Here is an 18,530-nt window from a genome sequence, read left to right on the forward strand (position 1 = left end):
GAGGAAGAGAGAGGAAGAGGAGGAGGAGAGAGGAAGAGAAGGAGAGAGGAAGAGGAGAGAGGAAGAGAAGGAGGAGAGAGGAAGAGGAGAGAAGAAGAGAAGGAGGAGAGAGGAAGAGAATGAGGAGAGTGGAAGAAGAAGAGGGGAAGAGGAGGAGAGGGGAGGAGGAAGAGAGAGGAAGAGGAGGAGGAGAGAGGAAGAAAAGGAGGAGAGGGGAAGAGGAGGAGGAGAGTGGAAGAAGAGGAGAGGGGAAGAGGAGGAGAGGGGAGGAGGAAGAGAGAGTAAGAGGAGGAGGAGAGAGGAAGAAAAGGAGGAGAGGGGAAGAGGAGGAGATGGGAAAAGGAGGAGGAGGAGGAGAGGGGAAAAGGAGGAGGAGAGAGGAAAAGGGTGAGGAGGAGGAGAGGGGAAAATGAGGAGGAGGAGAGGGGAAAGGAGGAGGAGGAGAGAGGAAAAGGGTGAGGAGGAGTGGGGGAGGATGAGGAGAATAATCATTATTACTTTATTGTCCAATAGTAATTAAACTTCCGTTTCCTGACAGATTTATCCTCAAGTCAGAACTCAGGATTCAAACTGGCAACACCTGCCTATCTAACCAGCAACCTTCAGGTCACTAACCGGTAGTCTACTTGCCTGATGAAAAGTCCATAGCGGCTCTTCGGGGCTATGAGGTAGCAGAGGGAGAAGACAGGGAAGAGGAGGCTGAGGAAGACACAGGTGAGGAACTTCCCTCCCCAGTGACGACGTCTCCAACCTGGAAACTCATCATACCAGCGAGACGCCAGCAGCTGCTGACAATTGGGCTGTGCTACAAACTGGAGGGAGAGGGGGAGGAGGGGGGAGGGGAAGGGGAGAGAGAGAGAGAGAGAGAGAGAGAGAGAGAGAGAGAGAGAGAGAGAGAGAGAGAGAGATAGAAGAAGGGAGGAAGAGAGACAGAGAGAGAGAGAGAGAGAGAGAGATAGAAGAAGGGAGGAAGAGAGACAGAGAGAGAGAGAGAGAGAGAGAGAGAGAGAGAGAGAGAGAGAGAGAGAGAGAGATAGAAGAAGGGAGGAAGAGAGACAGAGAGAGAGAGAGAGAGAGAGATAGAAGAAGGGAGGAAGAGAGACAGAGAGAGAGAGAGAGAGAGAGAGAGAGATACAGAAGAAGGGAGGAAGAGAGAGAGAGAGAGAGAGAGACAGAGAGAGAGAGAGAGAGAGAGAGAGAGAGAGAGAGAAGAAGAAGGGAGGAAGAGAGACAGAGAGAGAGAGAGAGAGAGAGAGAGAGAGAGAGAGAGAGATACAGAAGAAGGGAGGAAGAGAGAGAGAACGGGTTTACATCAACATTAGATATACAGATCTACAGTCAATCAGTTAACAGTAAGGTATTGTTTGACTCTATACACATGACAGATATGTTCTGCTGTGTGTTCCGTCTGGTTCCAATTCCATCTGACAGAACTCCCACCAGAGTTCTGGAGCTTCGACAAGTGGAACTCTCAACTAGAGCACCTGTCAAGCTAAAGCTCATGCTATATCTGTCTAACATATGGAGAAACCATGGCAACAGGTACACTCAGCTCAACTCAACTCTACCACATTATGAATTAACTGACAAGACTGGCGCCTCTTGAGACAGAAGCTGGGATAGTGAGGATATGATGAAGTGAGGGAAGGGCAGAGTCTGAAAAGTCATCCTGTTCCCTATATAGTGCACTACTTTAGACCAGAGCCCTATGGCACCCTATTCCCTATATAGTGCACTAATTTTGACCAGAGCCCTGTGGCACCCTATTCCCTATATAGTGCACTAGTTTTGACCAGAGCCCTGTGGCACCCTATTCCCTATATAGTGCACTAGTTTTGACCAGAGGCCCTATGCCTTGTGCCATTTTGGACCTACCTTAGGACAAGGTGCCATTAATATCGACAGCAAAATGGCCATTGTAACCTAGTATTGATTGTTCAGGGTAACATTTCTAGTGTTGATGCAGGTGTTAAATGAACTCTAAGTATTACATTAACTCTGTCATTCTAAATGCAGATCGCAGGTGAATGTAAACCCCAACGGTTGGATATTCTAACTCTTGGCAGGTTTCCAAGAGGAATTACACATCACTTTTTTGCAAAGCAGCATAATTGTGACTAGCAGGCCTGATGTGGCCTGTAAAACAAAGTGCTTCAAGTTACTGTATTAGAGTAAAACTACGCCTCAAAATAAGATTGTATCACTTTATGGAATATGTTACATGTTACCATAAAGAGTTCAATTTTACTGATAACTGTCAATTACTAACTGACTTAGTGAAGGCCACAGGACTGAAAACAAACAAATTCAACAACCATGTCTATGTCACTAACAAATACAGTCATGGGTGGTAACTCTGAAATTCACTAGAATTCACTGAAATTCACTATCTTTCAGTTAGTTCATTTTGGCCACCCGTGAGTGGAAGGGTTGCACCAGTTGAAGTGGTCTATGGTTATGTTACCCGAGAGGGGTTATAGCTGACAACGTCACGACAACGATGCGTGTGCTTCAAAGGGATAGAAGGACGTTATGATTCTGGATGGTCAGACAGCGAGCAACAATGAAAATAATAAGCAGATCTGGTGAATCGCAGGAGGCTCGTTTCAGCGTTATCTCGTTCTTGATACCATGTTGTGTTTTGAGGAGTCACACGCTAATATGGCAAACAATGTATTTTTTCTAGCTAGCTAAACCAACAACTATAAAGCTGTAAATACCTGAAGGAGATCATACGGGGATACAGTAGAATGTGTACAGTACGTCTCAGTAAGCGGTAGCATCACATGTACAGGTAGGTGCAGGGTGTAAAGTGGAAACAGGATATGATGCCGTTAAAACTATTTAGGGCTAGGCCCCTTTTTTCTCCACTTCCTGTCTGAATGACGTGCCCAAAGTAAACCGCCTGTTGCTCAGGCCCTGAAGCCAGGATATGCATAAAATTGGTACCATTGGAAATAAAACACTTTGAAGTTTGTAGAAATGATAAAATAATGTAGGAGAATATAACACAATAGATATGGTAAGAGAAAATCCAAAGCAAAACCAACCGGAATTGTGTTTTTTTTTTAAAGCCCATGCCTCTTACAATGGAAAGTATAGAGGCATACCGAATTCTAGGATGCAGTTTCTATGGCTTCCACAGGGTGTCAGCATGTCTATGTTCAGGGTTCAGGCTTGTAACTTCAAAAACAAATAAGAACAATTAGTTATAGTACAGGGACACAGTCTTGGAAATTCGCGTATGCGCACGCCACGAAGACAGAGTGCACCTGCTAAAATCGGTTTGCTATTGAACATACTTCTTTCCGTAAGAAATATTATAGTTTGATTACATTTTAGGATATCTGAGGAGTAAATAGAAACGTATTTTGACTTGTTGAAAGTTTAGGGGTAGATTTTCGGAATCCTTCCTTTGCAGGTTGAACGGGTTGATTACTCAAATCGTTGGCGCCAACTAAACAGACTTTTGGGATATAAAGAAGGATGTTATCAAACAAAATGACGCTACATGTTATAGCTGGGACCCTTTAGATGACAAATCAGAGGAAGATTTTCAAAAAAGTATATTTTGATGTGGGGCGCCGTCCTCAAACAATCGTATGGTATGCTTTCGCTGTAATGGCGAAAATCGGAGAGTGCAGATAGATTAACAAGACATCAATCTCTGTATCTGTCTGTCCGTTCAATCTCTGTACCTGTCTGTCTGTTCCATCTCTGTATCTGTCTGTCTGTTCCATCTCTGTATCTGTCTGTCTGTTCCATCTCTGTACCTGTCTGTCTGTTCCATCTCTGTGTCTGTCTGTTCCATCTCTGTGTCTGTCTGTTCCATCTCTGTACCTGTTTGTCTGTTCCATCTCTGTATCTGTCTGTCTGTTTCATCTCTGTCTGTCTGTTCCATCTCTGTACCTGTCTGTCTGTTTCATCTCTGTATCTGTCTGTCTGTCTGTTCCATCTCTGTACCTGTCTGTCTGTTTCATCTCTGTATCTGTCTGTCTGTCTGTTCCATCTCTGTACCTGTCTGTCTGTTTCATCTCTGTACCTGTTTGTCTGTTTCATCTCTGTGTCTGTCTGTCTGTTCCATCTCTGTATCTGTCTGTCTGTTCCATCTCTGTATCTGTCTGTCTGTTCCATCTCTGTATCTGTCTGTCTGTTCCATCTCTGTATCTGTCTGTCTGTTCCATCTCTGTATCTGTCTGTCTGTTCCATCTCTGTGTCTGTCTGTCTGTTCCATCTCTGTATCTGTCTGTCTGTTCCATCTCTGTGTCTGTCTGTCTGTTCCATCTCTGTATCTGTCTGTCTGTTCCATCTCTGTATCTGTCTGTCTGTTCCATCTCTGTATCTGTCTGTCTGTTTCATCTCTGTATCTGTCTGTCTGTTTCATCTCTGTAGCTGTCTGTCTGTTCCATCTCTGTATCTGTCTGTCTGTTCCATCTCTGTATCTGTCTGTCTGTTTCATCTCTGTATCTGTCTGTCTGTCTGTTTCATCTCTGTATCTGTCTGTTCCATCTCTGTACCTGTTTGTCTGTTCCATCTCTGTACCTGTCTGTCTGTTCCATCTCTGTATCTGTCTGTCTGTTCCATCTCTGTATCTGTCTGTCTGTTTCATCTCTGTATCTGTCTGTCTGTCTGTTTCATCTCTGTATCTGTCTGTTCCATCTCTGTACCTGTCTGTCTGTTCCATCTCTGTATCTGTCTGTTCCATCTCTGTACCTGTTTGTCTGTTCCATCTCTGTACCTGTCTGTCTGTTCCATCTCTGTATCTGTCTGTCTGTTTCATCTCTGTATCTGTCTGTCTGTCTGTTTCATCTCTGTAGCTGTCTGTCTGTTCCATTTCTGTATCTGTCTGTCTGTTCCATCTCTGTATCTGTCTGTCTGTTTCATCTCTGTATCTGTCTGTCTGTCTGTTTCATCTCTGTATCTGTCTGTTCCATCTCTGTACCTGTTTGTCTGTTCCATCTCTGTACCTGTCTGTCTGTTCCATCTCTGTATCTGTCTGTCTGTTCCATCTCTGTATCTGTCTGTCTGTTCCATCTCTGTACCTGTCTGTCTGTTCCATCTCTGTATCTGTCTGTTCCATCTCTGTACCTGTCTGTCTGTTCCATCTATTTCTCTGTACTCTGACAACCTCTCCTTAATGTGCATACTCCCCGCTCCTCTCCTTTTCTGACCTCGTCCTCCTCTATTTCTCTTCCCCTAGTGCATGAAAAGCTCTTTGCGCCCTCCTCTCTCTTCCTTCGCTTCTCTTTTCACACTCTCTCTCTCCGCACTCTCTCTCTCTCTCTCTCTTTTTGCTCTTTCTCTCTCTCTCTCTCTCTTTTTGCCCTTTCTCTCTCTCTCTCTCTCGCTCCCTTTCTCTCTCTCTCTCTCTGTCTCTCTCTCTCTCTCCTCTCTGACACATACACATATGCACAAACTCCAAATAAATCCTACACATTCATCTCAGAGAACATTTAGTCTTCCATCCTCAGAATACCATTACGGTGTGTACACTACAATCTAATTCTCCATTTTAACCCTGTGGCCACTTTCCTCTTTTCTCTAAGGCTCCAAATCACCGCAGTCATATATTATGGGTGTATTAGGTTATGGAACATTGTGTGTGTGTGTGTGTGTGTGTGTGTGTGTGTGTGTGTGTGTGTGTGTGTGTGTGTGTGTGTGTGCGTGTGTATTGGGTTATAGAATATCATGTGGGAAGCAGCACGTGTTTTGTCTTGTTCAGTGAGCTCTGTTAGGCCCTCTCTCTGGGCATCTGATGTGGAGACAGAAATCACATTCTCCACAGTCAGTCAGATGTCTGGATGAACGGAGGGGCCTACAGATCAGATCTTCTTTAGTGATGTAAGTTATAGAAGCTCATGATGCCTCAACTGAACAGATATAAAATATACCATGGTTTACAAGAGGATATGATTTTCATTCTCTTCATCATCATCATCATCATCTTTGTCATCCTCACCATTATTATCACTATCATTATAATCCTCCCCAACAATGAACTACCCTCATTATCGTCATCATCATCATCATCATCATCATCATCATCATCATCACCTTCGTTATCATCATACTCATCACTCTCATTATCACCCTCATCAACACCACCCTCATTATCACCACCCTCATTATCACCACCCTCATCATCATCATCATCATCATCATCATCATCATCACCTTCGTTATCATCATACTCATCACTCTCATTATCACCATCATCAACACCACCCTCATTATAACCACCCTCATCATCATCATCATCATCACCTTCGTTATCATCATCGTCGTAATCACCATCAGCAACTTCATTATCATCCTCACCCTCATTATCATCACCCTCATCATTATCTTCTATCGTGTTGGCCCCAGAGTCACATACCACGGAACTGAACCCAGCAACACAGTTACCATGGGAACCCAGAGGAGAGGAGATGCCTATCGAAGTCAAAGGTTGGCATGTGTACCAAATGGCACCCTATTCCATGTATATATAGGCCCTATGGGCACTGTAGTGCACTACATAGGGAATAGGATGCCATGTGGGACGTAACCCTGGTCATATCAACACCCTCTAATCCTAGAAGTGGGAGAGAGGGGGGGAGTAGAAGGGGAGGGAGAGGGAGGAGGGAGGAGGGAGATGGTGGAGAGAGAGAGGGGGAGGGAGAGGGAGGAGAGAGATGGAGGGGAGGGAGAGGGAGGAGAGAGGGGGAGTAGCAGGGGAGGGAGAGGGAAGAAAGAAGAGGGAGATGGAGGAGAGAGAGGGGGAGGGAGAGGGAGGAGGGAGATGGAGGGGAGGGAGTGGGAGGAGAGAGGGGAGTAGAAGGGGAGGGAGGAGGGAGGAGGAGGAGAGAGAGAGGGAGTAGAGGGAGGGAGAGGGAGGAGAGATGGAGGGAGAGGGAGAGGGAGGAGAGAGGGGGAGTAGAAGGGGAGGGAGAGGGAGGAGGGAGGAGGGAGATGGAGGAGAGAGAGAGGGGGAGAGGGAGGAGGGAGATGGAGGGGAGGGAGAGGGAGTAGAAGGGGAGGGAGAGGGAGGAGGGAGATGGAGGAGAGAGAGAGGGGAGTAGAAGGGGAGGGAGAGGGAGGAGGGAGATGGAGAGAGAGAGAGGGGGAGTAGAAGGGGAGGGAGAGGGAAGAAGGAGGAGAGAGAGGGGGAGGGAGATGGAAGAGAAAGAAGGGGAGTAGAATGGGTAGGAGAGGGGATGAGGGAGAGGGAGGATAAGGGACAAAGAGGGAAAGGATGGAGAGTGAGGGGAAGTAGGAGAGACAAGGCAGAGAGGGAGGGAGGGAGGGGAGGAGGGAGAGAGGGAGAGAGGGAGAGAGGGAGAGAGAGACAAGGCAGAGAGGGAGGGAGGGAGGGGGAGAGAGGGAGAGAGGAGAGAGGGAGAGAGGGAGAGAGAGACAAGGCAGAGAGGGAGGGAGGGAGGGGGCAGAGAGGGAGAGAGGGGGAGGGAGGGAGGGAGGAGAGAGGGAGAGAGGGAGAGAGAGACAAGGCAGAGAGGGAGAGAGGGAGGGAGGGATATCAAAGATATAATGGCACTGGGTAATAGCTTATTTCAGAGCATATTGGCCAACTACATTAATGTTTCAAAGTGCATTCAGACAAAACACACAAAACACAATTCAACTTCTGTCGGAAGGACGCACTGAAGACGTTTAAAAGAACTGAGCAGCCCACTTTTAATGGAACAGACTGAATCTGTCTAGTGGTTAGAGTGTAGAGGCGGCAGGTAACCTAGTGGTTAGAGTGTAGAGGGGGCAGGTAGCCTAGTGGTTAGAGTGTAGAGGCGGCAGGTAACCTAGTGGTTAGAGTGTAGAGGGGGCAGGTAGTCTAGTGGTTAGAGCGTAGAGGCGGCAGGTAGCCTAGTGGTTAGAGTGTAGAGGGGGCAGGTAGTCTAGTGGTTAGAGTGTAGAGGGGGCAGGTAGTCTAGTGGTTAGAGCGTAGAGGCGGCAGGTAGCCTAGTGGTTAGAGCGTAGAGGCGGCAGGTAGCCTAGTTGTTAGAGCGTAGAGGCGGCAGGTAACCTAGTGGTTAGAGAGTAGATGCGGCAGGTAGCCTAGTGGTTAGAGCGTAGAGGCGGAAGGTAGCCTAGGGGTTAGAGCGTAGAGGCGGCAGGTAATCTAGTGGTTAGAGCGTAGAGGCGGAAGGTAGCCTAGTGGTTAGAGCGTAGAGGCGGCAGGTAACCTAGTGGTTAGAGCGTAGAGGCGGAAGGTAGCCTAGTGGTTAGAGCGTAGAGGCGGCAGGTAGCCTAGTGGTTAGAGTGTAGAGGCGGCAGGGAGCCTAGTAGTTAGAGTGTAGAGGGGGCAGGTAGTCTAGTGGTTAGAGTGTAGAGGGGGCAGGTAGTCTAGTGGTTAGAGCGTAGAGGCGGCAGGTAGCCTAGTGGTTAGAGTGTAGAGGGGGCAGGTAGTCTAGTGGTTAGAGTGTAGAGGGGGCAGGTAGTCTAGTGGTTAGAGCGTAGAGGCGGCAGGTAGCCTAGTGGTTAGAGTGTAGAGGAGGTAGGTAGCCTAGTGGTTAGAGTGTAGAGGGGGCAGGTAGTCTAATGGTTAGAGTGTAGAGGTGGCAGGTAACCTAGTGGTTAGAGCATAGAGGCGGCAGGTAGCCTAGTTGTTAGAGCGTAGAGGCGGCAGGTAACCTAGTGGTTAGAGCGTAGAGGAGGCAGGTAGCCTAGTTGTTAGAGCGTAGAGGCGGCAGGTAACCTAGTGGTTAGAGCGTAGAGGCAGCAGGTAGCCTAGTGGTTAGAGTGTAGAGGCGGCAGGTAGACTCGTGGTTAGAGCGTAGAGGTGGCAGGTAGACTCGTGGTTAGAGCGTAGAGGTGGCAGGTAGACTCGTGGTTAGAGCGTAGATGCGGCAGGTAGCCTGGTGGTTAGTGCGTAGAGGCGGCAGGTAGCCTAGTTGTTAGAGCGTAGAGGCGGCAGGTAACCTAGTGGTTAGAGCGTAGATGCGGCAGGTAGCCTAGTGGTTAGAGCGTAGAGGCGGAAGGTAGCCTAGTGGTTAGAGCGTAGAGGCGGCAGGTAATCTAGTGGTTAGAGCGTAGAGGCGGAAGGTAGCCTAGTGGTTAGAGCGTAGAGGCGGCAGGTAACCTAGTGGTTAGAGCGTAGAGGCGGAAGGTAGCCTAGTGGTTAGCGTGTAGAGGCGGCAGGTAGCCTAGTGGTTAGAGCGTAGAGGCGGCAGCTAGCCTAGTGGTTAGGGTGTAGAGGCGGCAGGTAGCCTAGTGGTTCGAGCATTGGGCCAGTAACTGAAAGGTTGCTAGACTGAATCCGCGAGCTCACAAGGTAAAAATCTGTCATTCTGCCCCTGAAAAAGGCAGTTAACCCACCGTTCCCCGTCAATGTAAGTAAGAATTTCTTCTTAACTGACTTGCCTAGTTAAATAAAGGTAAAAAAACGGAGAATTAGTCAGAGTGTGAACCTGCTTTTCTCATCCTACAGGGGGCAATGTTGAGCCATGTTAAATTAATATTGATGGGATGTTCTCTCTGTGGCATGGTTCCAAACACCCTTTATAGTGCACTACTTTTGATCAGGACCAATAGGGTTTTGTTAACAAAAATAGGGCACTATTTAGGGTATAGGGTGCCATGGGGCTCTGGTCTAAAGTAGTGCACTATATAGGAAATAGGGTGCCATGGGGCATGGGTCTAAAGTAGTGCACTATATGGGAAATAGGGTGCCATTTGAGACGTACAACTCTTCAAATATTGAACAAAGGCAGAAGTCTGCAGGAGCAACTACAAAGTGAATCCTCACAAATCTCTTACAGGCACACCACCACCACCCCACACACACACACACACACACACACACACACACACACAGATAGAGTTCCAGCCACAGTGTCTCTGTTATAGGGAGAGAGATTAGCAAGATGTGTTGCCACAAGAACCAGTGATGCACAAACACCCATATACAGCTGAAGTGGGAAAGTTACCAAACACTTAGGTTGGAGTCATTAAAACCTGTTTTTCAACCCCTCCACAAATATCTTGCTAACAAACTATAGTTTTGGCAAGTCGGTTAGGACATCTACTTCGTGCATGACACAAGTAATCTTTCCAACACTTGTTTAGACAGATTATTTCCCTTATAATTCACTGTATCACAATTCCAGTAGAGTGAGAAGTTTACATACACTAAGTTGACTGTGCTTTTAAACAGCTTGGAAAATTCCCAAAAATGATGTCATGGCTTTAGAAGCTTCTGATAGGCTAGTTGACATAATTTGAATCAATTGGAGGTGTACCTGTGGATGCATTTCTAGGCCTACCTTCAAACCCAGTGCCTCTTTGCTTGACATCATGGGAAAATCAAAAGAAATCAGCCAAGACCACAGGAAAAAAATTGTAGACCTCCACAAGTCTGGTTCTTGCTTGGGAGCAATTTCCTGAATTTCTTGAAGGTATCACGTTCATCTGTACAAACAATAGTACGCAAGTATAAACACCATGGGACCAGGCAGCCGCCATACCGCTCAGGAAGGAGACGCGTTCTGTCTCCTAGAGATGAACGTACTTTGGTGCGAAAAGTGCAAATCAATCCCAGAACAACAGCAAAGGACTGAGACCTACATCAACATAACCTGAAAGGCCGCTCAGCAAGGAAGAAGCCACTGCTCCAAAACGACCATAAAAAAGCCAGATTACAGTTTGCAACTGCACATGGGGGCAAAGTTTGTGCTTTTTGGCGAAATGTCCTCTGGTCTGATGAAACAAAAATAAAACTGTTTGGCCATAAAGACCATCGTTATGTTTGGAGCAAAAAGGGGGAGGCTTGCTAGCCGAAGAACACCATCCCAACTGTGAAGCACGAGGTTGGCAGCATCATGTTGTGGTGGTGCTTTACTGCAGGAGGGACTGGTGCACTTCACAAAATAGATGGCATCATGAGTGGGGAAAATTATGTGGATATATTTAAGTAACATTTCAAGACATCAATCAGGAAGTTAAAGCTTGGTCAGAAATGGGTCTTCCAAATGGACAACTACCGCAAGCAAACTTCCAAAGTTGTGGCAAAATGGCTTAAGGACAACAAAGTCAAGGTATTAGAGCGGCCATCACAAAGCCCGGACCTCAATTCTATAGAACATTTGTGGGCTGAACTGAAAAAGCGTGTGCGAGCAAGGAGGCCTACAAACCTGATTCAGTTACACCAACTCTGTCAGGAGGAATGGGGCCAAAATTCACCCAACTTATTGTGGGAAGCTTGTGGAAGGCTACCCGAAATGTTTGACCCAAGTTAAACAATTTAAAGGCAATGCTACCAAATACTAATTGAGTGTATGTAAACTTCTGACCCACTGTGAATGTGATGAAGAAATAAAAGCTGAAATCTTCACTTCTGTCTACAATTATTCTTTCATTTCACATTCTCATTAAAATAAAGTGGTGATCCTAACTGACCTAGTATTTCTACTAGGATTAAATGTCAGTAATTTTTTAAAACTGAGTTTAAATGTATTTGTCTAAGGTGTATGTAATCTTCCGACTTCAAATGTATATATTTTTCTGAAACTCTTTGCACATTGTTACAACATAGCCATAATATTACATTTGAAATGTCTTTATGCTTTCAAAAACTTTTGTGAGTGTAATTTTAACTGTTCAGATAGAGAGAGGAGAGAGAGAGAGCGAGAGTACACTCAGTGAGCATAGCCTTGCTATTGAGAAAAGCCACCGTAGGCAGACATGGCTCTCAAGAGAAGACAGGCTATGTGCTCACTGCCCACAAAATGAGGTGGAAACTGAGCTGCACTTCCTAACCTGGCAAAGGCATGACCATATTAGAGACACATAATTCTCTCAGATTACACAGATTCACAAAGAATTCTGAAACAAATCCAATTTGGATAAACTCTCATATCTACTGGGTGAAATACCACAGTTTGCCATCACAGCAGCAATATGTGTGACCTGTTGCCGCAAGAAAAGGGCAACCAGTGAAGAACAAACACCATTGTAAATACAACCCATATTTATGTTCATTTATTTTCCATTTTGTAGTTTAAGTATTTGCACATATTTACAACATTTGAAATGTCTTTATTCTTTTGGAACTTTTGTGAGTGTTCATTTTATATTGTTTATTTCACTTTTGTTTATTGTCTATTTCACTTGCTTTGGCAATGTAAACATATGTTTCCCAGCAATGCCCTTACATTGAATTTAGAGAGAGGGGGAGAGAAAGACAGCAAGAAAGAGAGGGAGGGAGAGAGAAGAAGTAAAGAGAGAGAGACAGAAAGAGAGGGAGGGAGAGACAGAGAGAGAGAGAGAGAGAGAGAGAGAGAGAGAGAGGGAGAGAGAGAGAGAGAGAGAGAGGGAGAGAGAGAGAGAGGAGGCGAGACAGAGCGAGAGAGGGAGAGAGAGAGAGGGGGAGAGAGAGAGAGAGAGAGAGAGAGAGAGAGAGAGAGAGGGGAGGGGCAGAGGGGGGGGAGAGAACCACTAATAAATAAAGTTGTATAATTAAAGGGATATAAATGCTTATCATCGTAGTTGTATAATTAAAGGGTATAAATGCTTGTCATTGTAGTTGTATAATTAAAGGGTATAAATGCTTGTCATTGTAGTTGTGCTATTAAAGGGTATAAATGCTTGTCATTGTAGTTGTGCTATTAAAGGGTATAAATGCTTGTCACTGTAGTTGTACCGTATAAAGTACATCGTTTGACATTTAGTTACAGGTACATACATTTACCCCAGCTCATGCCTCAAATAGTCATTGTCTTACAAAGAGTCAACATGTACAAAAGTGTGCTTTAAAAAGGACCCAAACAGTCATTCAGATTCTAACTAAAAATGTTCCATTTAGAAATGCTCACACTTTGAGAAAATGCACTTTTTCTCTCATGTCAAACTACCAGGAAGTCTGAAAAGAAAGACTGAGTGGGCGGGGAGCTTGTAGGCTGAGTGGGCGGGGAGCCAGTAGGCTGAGTGGGCGGGGAGTTAGTAGGCTGAGTGAGCGGGGAGTTAATAGGCTGAGTGGGCGGGGAGTTAAATAGGCTGAGTGGGCGGGGAGTTAATAGGCTGAGTGGGCGGGGAGTTAATAGGCTGAGTGGGCGGGGAGCTAGTAGGCTGAGTGGGCGGGGAGCTAGTAGGCTGAGTGGGCGGGGAGCTAATAGGCTGAGTGGGCGTGGAGTTAGTAGGCTGAGTGAGCGGGGAGTTAATAGGCTGAGTGGGCGGGGAGTTAAATAGGCTGAGTCGGGCGGGAGTTAATAGGCTGAGTGGGCGGGGAGTTAATAGGCTGAGTGGGCGGGGAGCTAGTAGGCTGAGTGGGCGGGGGAGTAGGCTGAGTGGGCGGGGAGCTAATAGGCTGAGTGGCGTGGAGTTAGGCTGAGTGGGCGGGGAGTTAATAGGCTCGGAGTTAGTAGGCTAAGTAGGCTGAGTGGGCGGGGAGGGAGTTAGTTGAGTGGGCGGAGAGTTGAGGCTGAGTGGGAGGGAGTTAGTAGGCTGAGTGGGAGGGGAGTTAGTAGGCTGAGTGGGAGGGGAGTTAGTTGGCTGAGTGGGCGGGGAGTTAGTAGGCTGAGTGGGAGGTGGTTAGTAGGCTGAGTGGGCGGGGAGTTAGTAGGCTGAGTGGGAGGGAGTTAGTAGGCTGAGTGGGAGGGGAGTTAGTAGATTGAGTGGGAGGGGAGTTAGTAGGCTGAGTGGGCGGGAGTTAGTAGGCTGAGTGGGCGGGGAGTTAGTAGGCTGAGTGGGAGGGGAGTTAGTAGGCTGAGTGGGAGGGGAGTTAAATAGGCTGAGTGGGGGGGAGTTAGTAGGCTGAGTGGGCGGGAGTTAATAGGGGAGTTAGTAGGCTGAGTGGGCGGGGAGTTAGTAGGCTGAGTGGGCGGGGAGTTAGGCTGAGGCTGAGTGTAGGCTAAGGGCGGGAGTTAGTAGGCTGAGTGGGAGGAGTTGAGTGGGCGGAGAGGCTAGGCTGAGTGGGCGGGGAGTTGGGCTGAGTGGGAGTTAGTAGGCTGAGTGGGAGGGGAGTTAGTAGGCTGAGTGGGAGGTGGTTAGTAGGCTGAGTGGGAGGGGTTAGTTAGTGGGAGGAGTTAGTAGGCTGAGTAGTAGGCGGGGAGTTAGTAGGCTGAGCGGGGGGGAGGGGAGTTAGTAGGCTGAGTGGGCGGGGAGTTAGTAGGCTGAGTGGGTGGGAGTTAGTAGGCTGAGTGGGCGGGGAGTTAGTAGGCTGAGTGGGCGGGGAGTTAGTAGGCTGAGTGGGGGGGAGTTAGTAGGCTGAGTGGGAGGGAGTTAGTAGGCTGAGTGGGCGGGGAGTTAGTAGGCTGAGTGGGAGGGGAGTTAGTAGGCTGAGTGGGCGGGGAGTTAGTAGGCTGAGTGGGAGGGGAGTTAGTAGGCTGAGTGGGCGGGAGTTAATAGGCTGAGTGGGTGAGGAGTTAATAGGCTGAGTGGGGGGGAGTTAGTAGGCTGAGTGGGCGGGGAGTTAATAGGCTGAGTGGGTGAGGAGTTAATAGGCTGAGTGGGCGGGGAGTTAGTAGGCTGAGTGGGCGGGGAGTTAATAGGCTGAGTGGGTGAGGAGTTAATAGGCTGAGTGGGGGGAGTTAGTAGGCTGAGTGGGCGGGGAGTTAATAGGCTGAGTAGGAGGGGAGTTAGTAGGCTGAGTGGGCGGGGAGTTAGTAGGCTGAGTGGGAGGGGAGTTAGTAGGCTGAGTGGGCGGGGAGTTAGTAGGCTGAGTGGGAGGGGAGTTAGTAGGCTGAGTGGGAGGGGGGTTAGTAGGCTGAAGCCACAGACCGTCGATACCCATGTTTCTCAAAATTAAAAGCTGTCATCAATGCAAAGGGTGGCTATTTGACGAATCTCAAATATAAAATATATTTTGATTTGTTTAACACTTTATTGGTTACTACATGATTCCATATGTGTTATTTCATAGTTTTGATGTCTTCACTATTATTCTACAATGTAGAAAATAGTAAAAAATAAAGAGAAACCCTTGAATGAGGAGGTTTTCTAAAACTTTTGACCGGTAGTGTAAGTCACATTCCGCAAGCACAATTTATAGACTATAATGACATAATACAACGACATGTTGTTTAAATGTTCAGCGCTTTAATGTCCCTGAATCCCTATCAACCTAGTGTGTCGCAATATATTCCTTTCTTCGTAGGCTATAGCTGAAATGGCGTGTCGTCTGATTGTAATTCCAGGGCGTGGTCTCAGAGCAGAAAAGCAGAAAACTTGGCAGGTATATTCACAGTCATTTTCAACCTCTACTTGTCCCATTCTGTAATCCCCCGCGTTTTAAGATGAACACCAATCTATCATTCCTGTTCCTAAGAACTTTAATTAAGGCTTCATGCCACAATGACTACCACCCTTTGGAACTCACTTCTGTAAATCATTAAGTGCTTTGAAAGGCTGGTTATGGCACACATTAACTCTAGCATCCCAGACACTCTAGTACCACTCCAATTTGCATACTGCCCCAACAGATCCATAGATGGTTCAATCTCAATTGCTCTCCACACTGCACTCACCCACCTAGATAAGAGGAATACCTGATGTTCATTGACTACAGCTCAGCGTTCAACACCATTGTCCCCTCCAAGCTCATCACCAAGATTCGTACTCTGGGACTGAACATCTCCCTCTGCAGCTGGATCTTGGACTTCCTGACGTGCCGACCCCAGGTGGTAAGGGTAGGCAACATCACCTCCGTCACGCTGACCCTCAACAAAGGGGCCCCACAGGGTGTGTGCTTAGTTCACCCAAGACTGAGTGGCCGTGCACGACTCCAAGACCATCATCAGACTGGACCCTACACACTGGCAGGACCCTACAGGCAGTGTGAGGGGTCCTGTCAGTCTGTAGGGTCCTGTTAGTCTGTAGGGTCCTGTCAGTGTGTAGGGTCCTACATTTACATTACATTTAAGTCATTTAGCAGACGCTCTTATCCAGAGCGACTTACAAATTGGTGCATTCACCTTATGACATCCAGGGGAACAGTAGTGCATCTAAATCTTTTAAGGGGGGGGGGGGTGAGAGGGATTACTTTATCCTATCCTAGGTATTCCTTAACCTCTTCAGTCGACCCTCTACTTTTTTGAACATTCTGTTAAAAATCGCGCAACATTTCAGCGCCCTGCTACTCATGCCAGGAATATAGTATATGCATTTGCTTAGTCTGTGTGGATAGAAAACACTCAGACGTTTAAAAAACGGGTTAAATCACTGCTGTGGCTTTACCAGAACGGCATTTACATCGAAAAGCACAGGAAAAACTGATCACTGAAAATGGGGAAAATATATCCATGCGCTACTTGAACCCATTGATAAACGTGAAGCACAATTAATTGACTGAGGTTGCAGTACCTACAGCTTCCACAGGGTGTCTAGAGTCTTGTCATTTCCCTTCGAGTTTTTTCTTGGTCAAACACATACAGGACACCGTATCTAATCCGGTCTAGGACCGGATATTTTCGTTGAGTTTCTAGCCGGACATTTTTCCAGACGGACAGCTAATAATCTTTACATCGCCTCCTGATGAATTTTATCGCTTATTAACGTTTACTAATACCTAAAGTTGCATTACAAACGTATTTCGAAGTGTTTTGTGAAAGTTTATCGTCGACTTTTTGAATTTAAAAAAATTACGTTACGTTTTGAAACAATGTTTTTTTCGTTTATCACACAGTCTACATATAACGATATCTAGGCTTATATGGACCGATTTAATCGAAATAAAGACCCAAATAGTGTTTATGGGACATCTAGGAGTGCCAACAAAGAAGATGGTGAAAGGTAATGAATGTTTTCTATTTTATTGTGCGGTTTGTGTAACGCCGAAATGCTAATTATTTTGTTTACGTCCCTGTGGGTCTTTTGGGGTGTTGCATGCTATCAGATAATAGCTTCTCATGCTTTCGCCGAAAAGCATTTTAAAAATCTGACTTGTTGCCTGGATTCACAACGAGTGTAGCTTTAATTCGATACCCTGCATGTGTATTTTAATGAACTTTTGAGTTTTAACTAATACTATTAGCATTTAGCGTAGCGCATTTGCATTTCCAGAGCTCTAGTTGGGACGCAAGCGTCCCGGGTAGAAGCAACAGGTTAAAGAGGTGGGGTTTCAGGTGTCTCCGGAAGGTGGTGATTGACTCCGCTGTCCTGGCGTCGTGAGGGAGTTTGTTCCACCATTGGGGGGCCAGAGCAGCGAACAGTTTTGACTGGGCTGAGCGGGAACTGTACTTCCTCAGTGGTAGGGAGGCGAGCAGGCCAGAGGTGGATGAACGCAGTGCCCTTGTTTGGGTGTAGGGCCTGATCAGAGCCTGGAGGTACTGAGGTGCCGTTCCCCTCACAGCTCCGTAGGCAAGCACCATGGTCTTGTAGCGGATGCGAGCTTCAACTGGAAGCCAGTGGAGAGAGCGGAGGAGCGGGGTGACGTGAGAGAACTTGGGAAGGTTGAACACCAGACGGGCTGCGGCGTTCTGGATGAGTTGTAGGGGTTTAATGGCACAGGCAGGGAGCCCAGCCAACAGCGAGTTGCAGTAATCCAGACGGGAGATGACAAGTGCCTGGATTAGGACCTGCGCTGCTTCCTGTTTGAGGCAGGGTCGTACTCTGCGGATGTTGTAGAGCATGAACCTACAGGAACGGGCCACCGCCTTGATGTTAGTTGAGAACGACAGGGTGTTGTCCAGGATCACGCCAAGGTTCTTAGCGCTCTGGGAGGAGAACACAATGGAGTTGTCAACCGTGATGGCGAGATCATGGAACGGGCAGTCCTTCCCCGGGAGGAAGAGCAGCTCCGTCTTGCCGAGGTTCAGCTTGAGGTGGTGATCCGTCATCCACACTGATATGTCTGCCAGACATGCAGAGATGCGATTCGCCACCTGGTCATCAGAAGGGGGAAAGGAGAAGATTAATTGTGTGTCGTCTGCATAGCAATGATAGGAGAGACCATGTGAGGTTATGACAGAGCCAAGTGACTTGGTGTATAGCGAGAATAGGAGAGGGCCTAGAACAGAGCCCTGGGGGACACCAGTGGTGAGAGCACGTGGTGTGGAGACGGATTCTCGCCACGCCACCTGGTAGGAGCGACCTGTCAGGTAGGACGCAATCCAAGCGTGGGCCGCGCCGGAGATGCCCAACTCGGAGAGGGTGGAGAGGAGGATCTGATGGTTCACAGTATCGAAGGCAGCCGATAGGTCTAGAAGGATGAGAGCAGAGGAGAGAGAGTTAGCTTTAGCAGTGCGGAGCGCCTCCGTGATACAGAGAAGAGCAGTCTCAGTTGAATGACTAGTCTTGAAACCTGACTGATTTGGATCAAGAAGGTCATTCTGAGAGAGATAGCGGGAGAGCTGGCCAAGGACGGCACGTTCAAGAGTTTTGGAGAGAAAAGAAAGAAGGGATACTGGTCTGTAGTTGTTGACATCGGAGGGATCGAGTGTAGGTTTTTTCAGAAGGGTGCAACTCTCGCTCTCTTGAAGACGGAAGGGACGTAGCCAGCGGTCAGGGATGAGTTGATGAGCGAGGTGAGGTAAGGGAGAAGGTCTCCGGAAATGGTCTGGAGAAGAGAGGAGGGGATAGGGTCAAGCGGGCAGGTTGTTGGGCGG

General features: G+C 47.3%; 1 protein-coding gene across 1 annotated transcript in view; it reads right to left on the minus strand.

The window, feature by feature from the left end:
• LOC115120273 (short transient receptor potential channel 4-like) overlaps window positions 1-18,530 on the minus strand; it is a 129,265-nt gene that overhangs the window by 22,516 nt on the left and 88,219 nt on the right. The window contains exon 6 of the mRNA XM_065005056.1: window positions 627-812. Coding sequence (XP_064861128.1) covers window positions 627-812 — 186 coding nt within the window. The remainder of the gene's footprint in view (window positions 1-626; window positions 813-18,530) is intronic.

This window comes from Oncorhynchus nerka, linkage group LG19, assembly GCF_034236695.1.
Source record: "Oncorhynchus nerka isolate Pitt River linkage group LG19, Oner_Uvic_2.0, whole genome shotgun sequence".
Lineage (NCBI taxonomy): Eukaryota > Metazoa > Chordata > Actinopteri > Salmoniformes > Salmonidae > Oncorhynchus > Oncorhynchus nerka.